Source organism: Durio zibethinus, chromosome 14 (genome assembly GCF_047325235.1).
Source record: "Durio zibethinus cultivar Kanyao isolate XHJ-2024 chromosome 14, ASM4732523v1, whole genome shotgun sequence".
NCBI classification, from domain to species: domain Eukaryota; kingdom Viridiplantae; phylum Streptophyta; class Magnoliopsida; order Malvales; family Malvaceae; genus Durio; species Durio zibethinus.
Window position 1 is genome coordinate 11647847 of NC_143175.1, and position 16656 is coordinate 11664502.

At 36.1% G+C, this 16656-nt stretch overlaps 1 protein-coding gene across 1 annotated transcript; it reads left to right on the top strand.

The window, feature by feature from the left end:
• Positions 1 to 473: 473 nt before the first annotated feature.
• Positions 474 to 16294, top strand: LOC111293677 (protein transport protein SEC23 C-like). The gene is made up of 13 exons (XM_022886534.2): positions 474 to 719; positions 2066 to 2829; positions 2900 to 3073; positions 3169 to 3330; positions 3514 to 3656; positions 3974 to 4049; positions 4128 to 4303; positions 4399 to 4480; positions 12388 to 12465; positions 13523 to 13684; positions 13812 to 14075; positions 15439 to 15543; positions 15946 to 16294. Exons 2-13 carry the CDS (start codon positions 2107 to 2109, stop codon positions 16090 to 16092), a joined length of 2292 nt encoding a protein of 763 aa, XP_022742269.2. The 5' UTR covers positions 474 to 719; positions 2066 to 2106; the 3' UTR covers positions 16093 to 16294.
• The last annotated feature ends 362 nt before the right edge of the window (positions 16295 to 16656 follow it).

Here is a 16656-nt window from a genome sequence, read left to right on the forward strand (position 1 = left end):
TTTTAATTTTAAACCGGAATTTTTCATTTACAAAAAAAAAAAAAAAAATGAAGCAAATTGTGATTTACTAAATAAAAAATATTAACATATTACTTTAACATAATTCTTGATATATTAAATTTAATTAGTAAAAATAATTCATATTTATAACTAATAAGATAATAATTAATTTATGTCTAAATTTTTTATTATAATTATTACATATTTATTTCTGACTTTATAAAAAGTATTTACTTAATTGTAATTATTAAAAAATTAATAAAAATATATTTATTTATTTTTTTTAATTAATAATTAACATAATTTTATTATTTATTTATTTACTTTTTTAAATTATTTTATAACTTATATGATATTGATTTTCTTTATAAAAATTGATTTTTTAAAAATATTTAAACATGTGTAATGTTCACTATATGTGGAACAGTCAGCTTATAGTTTTTATTTTATCATAATTTTTTATCCAATATTTCGTGAATTTTTGAAAGCCCTGGTTGTATAGGTATTTTTCTCCCCTTCTTTTTGTTCGGAAAGAAGCAGAATTTTTGGGTTCTGGTACTCTAGTCGGATCCTGCGTCACCCATTTCATTCTTTAGGTTTTTTTCAACACTCTCCGCTGCGTCTTAACTCAAGGCCTTTCATTGGCCTTACCCGGATGCTTTGTCTCTTGTTATGCTTGTGGCTACCGGAGGGCGCTTCGATCCAGATACAATTTGCAGGTATTCTATGCTTTCATCCAATTGAGTTTTTGTATATATCTTTTCCCTTCCCATTGCCCTATTTCTGACATGAACCAGTTATTTCAAGCTTTTTTTTTAGACGATGATGCTGCTTAGCTTATTTGCATGATGCCAATCACTCAACTTCTTCTTAAAATGGTTCAGTTATACTTTTGTTACGTGCTAGAGATGGATTATAATTGCGGCACTAGAGTGATTGGCCTTTTTGGATCACTTTTAAACATCATTAATTTCCTTAGTTGTCTCCCAATTTTACAGGAATGAAAGAAAGTGCCAGAAGTTAATCTGTAAAGCTGTGTAATTTCAAATTTTAAGCAAGTTTAATTTATGGATATTACATATGCATATAATTTTATAGAGGGTATTCGTTGCCTTCATCTCGCTGGTGCGATTACCTGGGCTCAACATGTTAATATTTTCTCTTTATTCTCGTCTCTGCCCCAAGCCTTTATTAGGACACGAGCGATGCTTAGAAAGCCTTATGATCAAACACAGCTTTTCCTTGTATTAGCAAATCCAAAGGCCCTTAAAATCTTCTTTAGCTTCTGATAAGATAATTCCAGCTTTTCATATGTATAATAATTTCTAACAAGAAAACACCATCAATATCTAGCCCTTACCATCAATCTGATCTATCCTCAGACTCTTAAATCCCTAATTTTCAATTTTATCTAGCACTGGAAATAAATAAATTCTGCATCACCGGAAACCCTATTAACTATAAACTTTGGAGCTTAGATATGCTAATCTAAGTCTTTGAATAAAAGCATAAGGGCACAACATGTGCATTAGTTCACTCCTATATTATCTAAAAAATATTTGTCCTTGTTGGCCTACATAGTTCATGAAGGTGTGGTTGTATGTGATATGGTATTACTGTTGTAGTGTTCCTTTTCACTTGATAATAAAGTTTTGACTGCTGACGTGCCCTTTTGGAGTTGAAGTGTGTACTTAAGAATCAAAAGCCATCAATTCCAGCCAAATGACTTTAATATAGCATATTCCCTGAAATTAATTGCACTTTGTTCTACCGTCTATGAAGTAAGTGATAAATTAGTTCCACTTACATCTCTCGTTCATGAGCAAATCAAGATTTTTATTTATGATTAGTTTATTTATGGGAGGATATTCTTCTCAAATTGAGAGCATGGTTTGAGAATTGTTCTTCTTCATTGAGAGGATTTAGAGGACTGATTCTTCTCGAAGGAGTTATACAACTGTTGAGTTTTAGTTGGAGATTTCCAGGCCTCGACCATGTGATGTAAGACAGGCCTTGAATTTCTTTTACTCTTCACACACATCATAGCAATTCCCTTTCTTTGCAGGGTAGGGTGGGCTGAATTACTTGTGTAAAGATAAAAGAAGTATGGCAGAATTCATGGAGCTGGAAGGGCAGGATGGGGTTCGGATGGCGTGGAATGTGGTTCCGGGGACAAAGCAAGAGGCAAGCAACTGTGTGGTGCCAGTGTCAGCCATCTACACCCCAATCAAACCATTCCCCAGCATGCCGGTCTTACCCTATGCTCCTCTCCGCTGCCGAAACTGCCGCTCAGTCCTCAACCCCTTCTCTATTGTGGATTTCGCTGCCAAGATTTGGATCTGCCCCTTCTGCTTCCAGCGCAATCACTTCCCTCCCCACTATGCTTCCATCTCAGACGAAAACCTCCCTGCCGAGCTCTTCCCTCAGTACACAACAATTGAGTACCAATCCCCTAGAGAGGCCTCCTCCCTTCCTCCTGTCTTCATGTTCATGGTTGACACCTCCATTATCGAAGAGGAAATGGCATTCCTCAAGTCTGCCTTGTCCCAGGCCATTGGCCTCTTGCCCGACAACTCTCTCGTTGGCTTGATCACCTTTGGCACCCTTGTCCATGTGCATGAGCTTGGCTTCGGTACCATTCCTAAAACCTATGCCTTCAAAGGCTCCAAGGATGTGTCCAAAGACCAGCTTCTTGAGCAGATGGGTTTTTTCCTTAACAAGCCCAAGCCCTCCACTGGTGTCATTGCTGGTGCCAGGGATGGCTTGTCATCGGAGAGCATTGCACGATTCCTTCTACCTGCCTCTGACTGCGAGTTTGCCCTCAACTCGGTAGGTTATAGCAAAATTCTCTTTAACAATGTCTAATTCAATGTTAAATTAACTGATTTCCCTTTTCTAGATCTTGGAAGAGCTCCAAAAAGATCCTTGGCCCATTCCCGTTGATCAACGGGCCAGTAGGTGCACAAGCACTGCCTTGAGTGTGGCTGCCAGTTTGTTGGGTGCCTGTGTACCTGGTTCTGGAGCTCGAATCATGGCATTTATTGGTGGCCCCTCAACTGAAGGTCCTGGAGCTGTAAGGATTGGTCTGCTCCAGTATTTGTCATTCATCATGATAACAATGCATTTCCACTAGTTTTATTTACCTGTTTACCCATCTTCTCCTTCTAGATTGTCTCAAAGAATTTATCTGAACCCATACGTTCCCATAAGGACCTGGATAAAGATTCTGCTCCCCATTATCATAAAGCTGTTAAGTTCTATGAAGCGCTTGCAAAGCAGCTTGTGCACCAAGGACATGTGCTCGATCTATTTGCTTGTGCCCTTGACCAGGTTAGTATTCACTTGCATTTTTTAATAATAATAATAATAATAATAATAATAATAATAATAATAATTTCTTTTATGATCAAACATAACAGAATTCTAGCGGTGGCCTCTTACTTTCATTCATAAAATATCCTATATGTTAGCTAAAATCACATTCTTCTGTTCTGCCTCATTTTTTCACCTTAGGTTGGTGTTGCTGAACTTAAAGTTGCTGTTGAGAGAACCGGGGGGCTTGTTGTGCTTGCAGAAAGTTTTGGCCATTCAGTATTCAAGGACTCTCTGAGGCATGTTTTCCAGTCAGGGGACAAGGATCTTGGACTATCTTCAAAGTAAGGGTTTATTGAACTTACACTTGTGCCACTATCTCCTTTATAGTTGCATATTGTGTAACATGGGCCAGCTCTATTTGTTCTTCTTGCCTTTTTTAGTCCATTGTGTGTAAGCATATATTTGCCTTGACCTCTAATAGTTTATGTTGTCATATTGAGAACAATGGCTAATTCTTTTCAAATTTCATACATTCCTTGATTCCTTATGTTGTGCAATTGAGCTGTCTGTTTTACTAGTTCTATAACTTTTCTATATTATAAATTCATGATAACTAGATCTTTTGAACAATCTTGATGAAGTATTGCATGGCTTGTAGTGGTATATTTGAGATAAACTGTTCAAAGGACATCAAAGTTCAGGGTATTCTTGGCCCATGTGCATCTCTTGAAAAGGTATGACTCTAAGAATACGTGGTTTTCCTTTTCTACTGGCTGTACTTAAGATGTTTAATTGTTAATAACTATGTACAGAAAGGTCCTTTGTGCTCTGACACCATTGTCGGGCAGGGAAGCACCAGCGCATGGAAACTGTGTGGCCTAGATCAAGCTACATCTTTATGTTTAATATTTGAAATTGTTAAGAAGGACATCCCTGATGCTACTGTTCAGTCCTCAAGCAATCAATTTTATTTCCAATTTCTAACATAGTATGAACTCTTCCATTGCATTATTTAATTACTTGTTTTTCTTTTGTGTTTGGTAGCATTCAAGCATCTTTGACTTGCATTTATTTTTTCTACAGTTACCAGCATAGCACTGGTGAAATGAGACTTCGTGTTACAACTCTTTCAAGAAGATGGGTTGCTGGACCTGGAAGTATACAGGTAGTCCTTGATTTCCTAATGTAATTAATTTGATGGATTTTGTTTCCCCTAAAAGGTTTGCCCTGCTGTTTCGTGTTTCTTCCCAATAAGCAATAATAATAAAAGGAAAAAGAAAAAACAAGGCAAATAATGTCTAAGTTGTCTCTGATGTATTCTAGGCAACCTTCTCAGAAAAGGAAATCACAGCTGACATGGGCAGGGAATATTTCCTGTGATTTTGATTTGATACTCATTTAATATGCATGAAGACAAGTATATAAGGAATTAGTTGAGAGTTGAGGCAGTTTACAAATTTGGTTGTTGTGTGTGTTCTTTACAGTTTTGCTTGAATGTTGGAAGGAGGGTTTGACATACGAAATCTGTTGCAAAGCTTCTAGCAATTCCAAACCAAACTACTAGGAAACTATGAATATGTAGGCTGGTTGAGGAAACATGGATGAATACTGTAATACATTATTGAATGTAATTATTTAAATTTATTTGGTGTCAATGTATTGGTCAGAGGCTAAATTACAACTTACATTAAGGGAAAATTTGAAATCTAGGAATCATTCGCTTGGGCTCTGGTACTGGGGATAAGATTCTTTGGCTTCACTTCTACAAGGGGGAGCATTATAAGTTATGAATGGCATGGTTTCTCAAAACATCAATCCACTACAAAGAGCTGAAGAAGTCTATCCTCTTCCTTTTTTTGCTTGCATTAAGCGCTAGTTCATTTAGTTTAGAGGTTTTAATGATTTCTTGTTTAACATTTAATCTTATCTGTTGTTTTCTTCTTGAAGCATAGCATGAATTTTAGTACTGACTTTAGCCTTGAGTCGTATGACACTTGGAACGGAATTAAGAGTCATACTTCTTGGTGGAGAGGACTACAATAGATGATGGATGTTATATCATGCAGTTTCCTGAATATCAGTCCTTATTATGAATGTTATTTTCTATTGCTACTTGAAAAAAAAAAAGTTATTTTCTATTGCCTTCTCCAGTTTTTTACCTTTTTCCACCATAGAGACGCATGATTTATGCACATTTTTTCATGCAGTATGATAGATTAAGGGATAAATCACTATTAAGTATATTAATTTGGGTAGCTGAGACTTTAAGGTGATGATGTGGCATTGATGGATAATGGCATCACTTTTTGAAATATACATTTGATAACGTGTAAATTTCTTTGGCCACATCACTTTTCCTTGTTCCTTTCTCTTTGTTCTTTATGTCTTTATCTTTTTGAATCTGTTCCTTCCATATATTGTGAAGAAATTCATGAGAATTTTATTTATGAATTCCTAAGAAACTTTCTAGAGTACAAGAGTATATATATAGCTAAAACATCAAATCTAACAAATCTTTTAATATCCTAAAGATAATAACAAATCATCTAAAAATCCTCTAACAATAAATGGAAACTACCAAGCAAGAATTTGATCAATGAACCAAATCCCTTTTATTTAGGAAACAACCAAAATACTAAATGAGTGACACCTAATCAAATTTGGTGAAGAATCGGTTTTCCACACTTCCCTTCAAGTTGGGTGGTGGATATCAATCATACCTAACTTGGACTTCAAATTCTCGAAATTGGCACGATGAAGAGCCTTGGTGAGGATGTCGGTTGTCTGATGTTCTATTAGAGTGTAGGCTAGTTTGACTGCGCCTTCTTCAATCTTCTCTTTGATGAAGTGGCGATCAATCTTTACATGTTTCGTTCGATCATGATGAATAGGGTTCTTGGCAATGTTAATAGCTGCTTTATTATCACTAAATAGTTTCATTGAATTCCTAGCTGACTTATTTAGTTCTTGTAGCATTCTTTCAAGTCAAATTCCTTCACAAATCCCGTGAGACATAGCCCTAAATTCAGCTTCAGCACTACTTCAAGCTACCACTGCTTGTTTCTTGCTCCTCCAGGTGACCAAGTTGCCCCACACATATGTACAATATTCTGTAGTTGACCTTCGGTCTGTCACAGACCAGCCCAATCTGCATCTGAGAAAATCTTTACGTCTCTATTTAGTGTTTTTCTGAAGTGCAACCCTTTACTTGGATTTTTTTTTCAAGTATTGAAGGATCCAATATATTGTCAATGTTAGGTCTAGTGTGTGCCAAATAAATTAATTTTCCCACAAGTCTTCGGTATCTGTTTTGGTCTGTAAGAGGACTTCCATCGCCAGTTCCCATCTTGACATTTGGGTCCATCGGAGTATCAATTGGTTTACACCCAAGCATCTCTGTCTCTTTGAGAAGATCAAGTACATATTTTCATTGTGAAATGGAAATACCATTTCTTTATCGAGCTACTTCCATGCCAAGATAATATCGAAGTTGTACCAAGTCCTTTATTTCTAACTCTTTAGCTAGAAGAGTCTTCAATCCAACTATTTCCTCTTCATAATCTCTTGTGAGGACAATATCATCAACATAAACAATCATAATGGCAATCTTGCTATTTGGTGAATGTTTGAAGAACATAGCGTGGTTGGATTGGCATTGTAAAAACCCATTCTTTTTAACAACCTTAGTCAAACGATCAAACTAGGTGTGAGGAGATTGTTTGAGGCCATATAAGGATTTATGAAGCTTACACACCTTGTCGATATTGTCCTAGTTGTCAAACAATGGAGGAATCTTCATGTAGACCTCTTCCACTAGATCACCATTCAGAAATGTGTTTTTGATATCGAGCTGGTGAAGAGGCCAATCTAGGTTTGCAAAAAGTGATAGTAACACATGGACAGAATTTAGTTTTGCTACAAGAGCAAACGTCTCCTCATAATCAATCCCGTAAGACTGAGTGAACCCTTTAACCACAAGATGAGCTTTGAATCTGTTCACACTTCCGATTATATTGTGTTTGATAGTAAAATTCCACTTATATCCCAGTGGGCTCTTTTCTCCAGGAAGATTAGTAATTTTCCATGTGCCATTATTTTCTAGTGCTTGCATCTCTTCTATTATCGCAACCTTCCACTTTGGTTGTTCAAGCGCTTTTTGGATGGTATTCGGTATATAAACATTAGTTAATGTTGTAACTGGTGCTCGGTCATAGGAAACAAAGTTATTAATAGGGTGCTGAGTACATGATCTCACACCTTTTCTTATAGTAATGGGCTGATCAAGATAACTAGGAAAATCATCAAAGATAGGTTCAGTAATTATGTTACCTGTATGAATTTCAAAAGTCCTTGGATTTGGTTTAGAATCTTGGTTTTGTGTTGGAAATGTTTAGATTCCTATCTCCTTTTGAGATTTCAGTCTCTTTGAGTATACAATCATTTCCTTAGCTTTTGTCTCTTGCATAGTTTAGGGAGATTTTGGAGACTCAAGATGACTAGTTGACTCAGAAGAAGAAGAAGAAGAAGAATTGTTTGAAATGGGAATTTGAATCGGCAGACAAGTAAAGGAAGGATCAGAGGATGGCTCAATCTCTCAAAGTTGATATTCCTTAGGAATCTCCCTTTGAATATTGGCTTTGGGACAGAATGGTTGATTTTCAAAGAAGGTGAGATCCATAGAAGTGTAAAACTTTCTAGTAGTTGGTGAATAACATCTGTAGGCTTTTTGGTTAGGTGAATTTCCAAGAAATATACACTTAAGTGATTTGGGGCCTAGTTTATTGCATTGTTGTTGGTGTATATGAACAAAGGTAGTACATCCGAACACTTTGACTAGTATGGAGGCAATGATTTGGACATGAGGGTAGGTTTTGAGAAGTGTTCGAAAAGGGTTTTGGAATTTTAATACTCGAGAAGGCATCCTATTGATAAGAAAGGCTGCTGTCGGGATTGCCTTTCCCCAGATATGTTTTGGGACATGAGAGGCTAGCATAATAGATCTTGCAACTTCCATCAAGTGTCTGTTTTTCTGCTCAACAACTTTGTTTTGTCGAGGAGTTTTAATACATGAGCTCTGATGAATAATTCCTTGATCTAACAAGTAAAATCCAAGACCTGAGTGATAGTATTCTTGCCCATTATTTATTCTGAGCACCTGAATTTTTGCTTGAAATTGAGTTTGCACCATCTTGTTGAAATTTTGAAATTTTGAACTAACCTCTGACTTGTTTTTCATGAGGAATAGCCATGTAACTCTAGTGTGATCATCAATGAAAGTAACAAACCATCTAGAGCCTGTAATATTGTTGACCCTTAATGGTCCCCAAACATCACTATGGATCATAGAAAAAGGATGAGTTGATTTGTATGGTTGACTTGGATGTGAATTGCGAGTGTGTTTGGAAAATTGACAAATTTCACATTGATAAGACTCGAAACCTTTATTGAATAAATCATGGAACAATTTTTTGAGATACAAGAAATTTGGATGTCCAAAACAATAGTGCCATAACATGATTGTATTTTCTTTACTCTTACTAGAAGATGAAACCGAATAAGCACTCTTCCATGATTGTCTCTTAGATTCTTCATCTCTAAGGCGATAGAGTCCTGCATATATCCTAGCACTGCCAATCTTCTTCCCCGAATCCAAGCCCTGAAATTCACACATGTTAGAAAGAAATTTAGTAACACAATTAAAATCTCTTGTAATTTTACTAATAGACAAAAGGTTGCAATCTAAATTAGGGACATGAAGAACAAAGTCAAGTGTTATGTCTTTTGAAATAATGACTGAACTTGTCTCGGCTACCCGGGAGAGTGACACATCTACTATTCGAACTATGAGGTTTTCAAAACATGGGCTGTATTCATGGAACACCAATGCATCACTAGCCATGTGGTTTGATACGCTTGAATCAATAATCCAAGATCTTGATTTTTCGCTTTGCACAAGTAGAGCACTGAGAGAGTTACCTTTTCGTGCAACAGACGCTGTGCTAACAACTGACCCAATGTTCTAAAGAGATTGCTGAACAATTTTCTGAAGGAGTTCCAACTGCTCTTTACTGAACGGGCTTGATTCCGAAGGTGTTAGAGTTGTCTTGATGGTAGCAGAATTTCCATGACTCTCTCAATTTCAAGTAGAACGTGATTTGTAATTAGTAGATTTCCCATAGATTTGCCGGCAAGTTTCTCGTGTGTGTTTTGCCTTCTGACAATGGTCACACGAAGGTCTATTACCTTTTTTCTGTCGATTTTCACTACCTTGGTAGGATTTTGATCCTTATACAGCAAGGGCTGAATTTTTTGTATCTTGTGGAGTGCATGATGTCCCTTGCATCACTTTCCTTCTACTATCTTCTTGGCGGGCTTCAAAGAAAACTTCTCAGATATTGGGTAATGGCTTGATGCTAAGAATTCTCCCACGAACATCATCAAAGCTCTTGTTTAGACCAAGTAGAAACTTATAAACTTGGTTCTTCTCCACTATTTTCTTGTATTGTTGGCTATCGTTAGGGCACTTTCATGTTATTTCTTTAAAGATATCTAATTGCTGCCAATAACGAGTTAAGGAATTAAAATATTCCATGACAAAGGAGTCTTCTTGCCGCCGGTCATGTAGAGTGCTTTTGATCTCAAATATTGCAGGCGTATTGTCTACGTTTCTTTCGTAGCATCCCAAATTTCCTTGGTAGTTTTGTAGTACATGAAATTCTCCCCAATCTCCTTGGTCATAGAATTGATCAACCGTGACATTACCATGCTATTCTCCAACTTCTAGGTTTGATACTTCAGGTCATTCTCACTAGGTGAAACAGCCATTCTCGTGAAATAATCTTCTTTACCTTTTCCATAGACAAATAGCATCACTGATTGAGACCATTGGATGAAGCTTTGTTCATTGAGTTTGTGACCAGTAACAGGCAAAATAGGGGGCTCGAACACACCCGTTGTCATGGTCCACACTAACTTGTGAGGTATTGTCCGCTCTAACCCGTTGGCCTCATGGTTTTGTCCCACAAAAGGCTCCTCACAAGTTGAAGGTGGTGTGAACCCTTATATCCCAAGACCAACTCTAGTACACAGTCGATGTGGGATTCATAACTCCTCTCTAAGACCATGACATCCTCCTCCACTCAAATGAAGACCCACCGTCCTCGGTGACACATCGCTAGTACCTCTAGAACCGGCTCTGATACCAAATATCACGGTCTACACTAACCTGTGAGGTATTGTCTACTCTAGCCCGTTGGCCTTGTGGTTTTGTCCCACAAAAGGCGCCTCACAAGTTGAAGGTAATGTGAACCCTTATATCCCAAGAGCAACTCTAGTACATAGCCGATGTGGGATTCATAGCTCCTCTCTAGGACCATGACACTCGTGCTGCTAGCCATGGCGTAGATAGAAAGATAGAAAGAAAAAAAATATATAGGTTTTGATGGTTCAGGATGAACGCTTTGATACCATGAAGAAATTCATGAGAATTTTATTTATGTATTCCTAAAAAACTTTCTAGGGTACAAGAGTGTATATATAGTTAAAACATCAAATTTGACAAATCCCATGATATCTTAAAGATAATAACAAATCACCTAAAAATCCTCTAACAATAAATGGAAACTACCAAGTGGGAATTTGATCAATGAACCAAATCCCTTTTATTTAGGAAGCAACCAAAATATTACATGAATGACACCTAATCAAATCTGTTTAGGAATCGGTTTTCCACATATAGCATTCCTCACTTTCTCTCCTCTTTTCCAGTAATTTTTCTTTCATTTTCTTATCTTCAAAGCCCATACCAGCTAACAAAAAATAAACATAAGAAAAGAGGAATTCCTGTGATGTGCTTTTTGTAACAACAATAAGAAAAACCATCTTAATAAACCCCAAAAATACACCAGAGCCTGTAAAGAATGATTGCTGGAGAACTAGAGAAACTTTAGCAAAATCATCCAAATAAATCAAAATTTGACACTCTACCAACCACCTTCATCTGCTGTTGTTACCTTCCTCTGCAATGCACCAGTTCTAAACTCAAAATTGAACTCACAAACCCAAACACACGATGTATCTATGAACAGAGATCCATATCCATCAAACTATTGGCACATATTTCAACAGAAAATTAATTAGAAAACGGGCCAAGACTCAACAAACATTCAATTTTCTGCATGTATGTGTAAGAAAAATTAAAGAAAATAGACTTGGGGATTTTGAAGGCAGAACCTGTTTTGTGAAAGAGAGAGAGTGGAAATGAAATATCCAATCACCCTATGTTGCAGTACCTAGTTGTGTAAACACCCATGGTATCAACAAGATTTCATCACTCTAAGGGGATTTTGAAGGCAGACCTGTTGTGTGAAAGAGAGTGGAAATGAAATACCCAATCAGCCTATGTTGCAGTACCTAGCTGTGCAAACACCCATGGAGTCAACAAGATATCATCACTCTAAATCGATGGCATGCATGTGATGCATTGCCTTGATGGTCCCCCCCTCCACCCCCAACCACCATAATCTCCACTTATCTCAGTCATATATAAATTAGAAAACAGATTATATTTTGTGAAGATGTCGTTGAAGCATGAATATAATGATTTTGGTCATTACATTTTTCGATAACAATTCTCTTCGATGGTTTCTCTCCATGCGTCCACTTTTTTATCTTGTTCTTTTTCTCTTTTTCCATTGCATTTCTTCCCCTTTTTTCTATTTTTGAGCAGTACTAGGACTAAAACTGGAGTTTAGCCAAACTTATATATGAAAATATTAAAGAAAATGGTAGTTTTAGATGATCCTTTGTCACTTAATGATTGTAAATTGATAATTTTCTTGGTGAATGTCTCAAGTTTGCTAGTTCCCTTATCACACTCTTCAGGTAAATTTGAATGATTTTGCATCTTTTTGTTCTTCTCTATTGACTTTTCATTCTTCATCCCCACTTAGGATGGGGGATTTGTTGAGTTATTGGGACTACATACAAGGTGTGATCAGCTTCTCAACTTTACTTTTAGTAATCAGTATTTTACAAGATTTTACCTAATCAAGCTACTTTTAAATGCTGTAGGACTTGATTGCTGGATTTGACCAAGAAGCAGCTGCTGTAGTAATGGCACGCCTAGTGTCTTTCAAAATGGAAATTGAGGTAATCACTGTGTCAAACATAATGTGTTTAAAGTTTTTTAGTCTGAATGGTTCATGGTAGAAACTGTATTTTGTAGAGGCCAATATTTTATACACACACACATATGTAATTATGTATGTATTCCTTCACTCAGGCAAGTGGGCTTTTTGAACCTTGCTCCTTGGGTGATATAAGGGTTCTAGCACCAAGAGTGCTCCTTGCACACACCTTTAATCACAATGCCTTAGTCTCATATCTTTTATAAATGTGGGACTGGCTCCTCCATGTGCCCTTCTTTTCTTCATAAAAGGTAATAATTACAAGGAAAATCAAAGAAATCATAAAAAGAGCATTGCCTCATTATATTGGAAGTATTCCTAAAAGCCCCCAAATTTGAGAAAGGAAAAAGTGTGATTATATGGCAATCCAAGTCATTTAAGAAAAAGGAAATGAAAGAGTTAGATTTGGGTTTGGCTACTCAACTTCAGGATTCTTCCTCCTTGCACCAGAAAGTGCAAACAAGACACTGAGGCATAGTTCCCCAAGATCTATTTAAGAGAAAGGTATACGCATTTTGGACAGCAGCTCAACATCAAATTTCAGCCTCAAATACTGTTCTAGTCATTCTGCAATATGCAGGAAACCACTAACAGATAGACCGTAGTTCTCTGGCAACAATGCTAGGAGCTGAGAATGGCTGTAATCCCGTTTAGATTTTAATTAAATCTTATCCTATATGCAGAAAGGTGCATTACTTTTGTATGATCTGGTGTTTGCATCTCCTAAAAGTGCTCATCGTTTCTCCATACTTTTGATTTTAGTTGTACAACTTGAGTTTGTATATTAAAGTCATTACTTTGTTCTATCCTCACCATGCCAGACTTTTTCATCTCCTTATTGTTATTACAGTATGGTTTGCAATCCTAAACAATAAAAATGCTAAAACTAGAATTTTATCACATGGGGCTTTCCACAGTCCTTTCCGGTAATCTGGGAAGTGTTGCTTTCTGTCCTCTGAAATTTTTTGTTCTGTGTGATTGTGGTGTGTGCTATTCTCTAACATGATATTGGCATGCAGGCCGAATTTGACCCTATAAGATGGTTGGATAAAACTTTGATACATATTTGTTCTCGGTTTGGGGATTACCAAAAGGATAGCCCATCTTCCTTCAGCCTGTCTCCAAGGTTTTCAATATTTCCTCAGTTCATGTTTCATTTGCGGCGTTCACAGTTTGTCCAGGTATTGTCCATGTTAGGTTTTTAGATCACATTTTCCTTTTCATCACAATAATTGAATATTATGACTATTCTGGGTTATTCATTATATTGGATAATTTTCTTCAACTAGTCTGGTTCATACCTTACAGGTCTTCAATAACAGCCCTGATGAGACGGCATACTTTAGAATGATCCTGAACAGGGAAAATGTCGCCAATTCGGTTGTGATGATTCAACCTTCACTGATTTCTTACTCATTTCAGTCTGTTCCAGAACCAGCACTGCTTGATGTGGCTGCTATTGCAGCTGACAGGATCCTGCTTTTGGATTCTTATTTCACCATTGTTATTTTTCATGGCTCAACTATTGCTCAGTGGAGAAAAGCTGGATACCACAATCAACCTGAGCATCAGGTAATTTTTCTTGAATATGGACTTCATATATTCGGCTGAACAGGAAAAGCAAGCTTATATTTATCCAAAAAATGGAAAAGCCAAGCTTATATATGCTGGAGGTCTGATGTTGGACAAACCTCAGATTGTCCAATTGGATTGTCCAATTGGGGGCAGTTTAACTGCAAAATGTCATTAAGAGTTAAGAAGTAGATATTTCTAACCTTTGACTCGTTGATATCTTTGAAAAACATAGTGAAAATGTAGTTGTCAGCCTAACATTCATGCTGTGACTCAGCCCACCATATTGCTATGATATACTTTATCTTTTCGTTCGTGCCTATAAGTTTAGCGAAAGTTGTCTGTTTGTTGTTGTCTTTGCATCTTCTGAATAGGACATTATGTTGTCATTATCATAGATGGAGAACTATATCGCTTTTTTCTAGCATGGCTTCACTACTAAACAAGTGAAATATTACTGCTGGTCCAAATCTTTTAGCCCTTAGTTTTAGAGACATTGGCGTTGAATTTCTAGGATTCTTTTTTTCTACTTTTGCTCGTTGGGGACATTAGCCTGTGTTATGCCTACAATTAGACTGGGCTTTTGCCTCTAAGCCTTAATTATTATTTGTATTAGAATGTAGGAACTATGTATAAGCAAATTTATTTCCTGTGTAAAAGTGCTATAAATTAGATGGTAAAAAAGACAGAGGATGCCAACATAACAGAATTGCCTTTTCACCATCAATATTGTGGAACATGGAAGGTAAATAGGGAAAAACAGAGATCTGAAGGAAAATTAGAGGGAAAGGGAAGGTAAAAGAAGTTGGGGAGAAATATAAGAAATAGAGGAGAGAGATATAGGAACAAAGAGGCAGGAATCCAGTCCCAATAACTCAACTATCAAATCTGAATAAACACAAGAAGTGCTTGGGGTTGCCCTAATATAAATGAAAGACATCAAATATAATCATAATGCAGTAATAATCGAAAAACAAGTGAAACACTAAGTAGTATAAAGTAGCCTAATCAGTCCAAAATATCCTAAATCTATGTATGAAATTTAAAATTTCAATTAATCCCTTAAAAGGTAAAATATAAGAAAGTAACAGAATAAATATTAATCCTGCATCATTTTGCCTGCAGATTTGCTTAGGGAAAAGGTAATTTAAATATTTGATGTTCTCATACAAGTCACGACGGAAAGTCCTAAAAAGGATTTTTTGGAACAAAAAAGGAAAGTCCTAACTAATATAGTTTTTGTTTTACTTTTACATAAACCGGAAGATTTAAAAAATAAAAACAGAGCCTTTTGAATCCGCAAATAGAGCTGGCATAAGTGTGGCCATACTTATTTGTTGTTATCATCATTTGTTCCGTGTAGGCTTTTGCCCAGTTGCTGCAAGCTCCTCGTGATGATGCAGATGCAATAATCAAGGATAGGTTTCCAGTTCCTCGACTAGTCATTTGTGACCAGCATGGCTCACAGGTTAGTAGCTCTTGTTCTTAGAAGTGTTTACGTGCAGATGAATTTAAAGACTACGATTGTGATTATAATTTCGCCCTTTCCTCCTAGAAGGATAACACCCTGTATTGTTCATCTATGCTTGCCTCTACTTGTGAGCTGTAGTCTGATTTGTTTAAATGGTTAGGCTCAGGCGAGCTCCATCGCAATAGCATTCAAAAACTTGTGACTAGTCTTTGTGATTTGAATTGTCCTTGAATATTAATCACATATGATCTTCAACTTTGAGGTCCGCTGAATCACAGTGCAGTAAAAGAGGGGGAAAATGGAGAAAAGTGAACCACATTACATTCGGCCTTGTCTTGTTGGCTAATTCCTTTGCATGGTTATGAAGGTTTTTTTTTTTTTTTTTTTGTTGATCGACAGGCCCGTTTTCTTCTTGCAAAGTTGAATCCTTCTGCGACATACAACTCCGATGGTCATCATCCAGGTGGGGACATAATCTTTACTGATGATGTCAGCTTTGAGGTGTTCTTAGATCATCTCCAGAGATTAGCAGTTAATAAAATATGATAGAGCAGTACGCAATTTTGTAAAATTTATCCTTGAATTTTTTGTACAGAAATTTCAAAGAGTTGAGAGATTGCAAAACTTGTGCTTTTATTTATTTTAATTTCAATCACGGGGGAATACGATGGTTATTAATTTGTAAGACAATTATTGCTCGTAAAAGGGAAGTGAGATGCGATGAAACAAGAAAATGATTCAACTTGAATTTAATTTGGTTATTAATATAGTCGCTTTCATTAAATGATATTTTTACTTCAAATTTTAAAATTTAAAATTTTTTATTTTAATTTTAACACTTATAATTTTTTTATTTTTAAACTTCATGATATGTTATATGAATTAGTATTTCATATATTGATAATGTAAATTTTTAATTACACAAATGATATTAAAAAAGCGATACATGTTGTTGAGGTATATTTAAAAAAATAAAAAATTTAATTAAGAAAAGATATGTTATCTTTTTAATTTGTTTGTCTAAGGTGATTATTCATCTCATTGAGATTTACCAAATAAAAAAGATTAACATATTATTACTTTAATATAAAATAATTTTGGATATATTAA

What these genes read in the sequence shown, in the direction of transcription:
- LOC111293677 (XM_022886534.2), top strand. Translation starts at nt 2,107, where the DNA reads ATGGCAGAATTCATGGAGCTGGAAGGGCAGGATGGGGTTCGGATGGCG. An exon ending in TTGCTTGTGCCCTTGACCAG is followed by an intron (nt 3,331 to 3,513) that starts GTTAGTATTCAC and finishes TTTTCACCTTAG; the next exon opens with GTTGGTGTTGCTGAACTTAA. An exon ending in ACAATCAACCTGAGCATCAG is followed by an intron (nt 14,076 to 15,438) that starts GTAATTTTTCTT and finishes TGTTCCGTGTAG; the next exon opens with GCTTTTGCCCAGTTGCTGCA.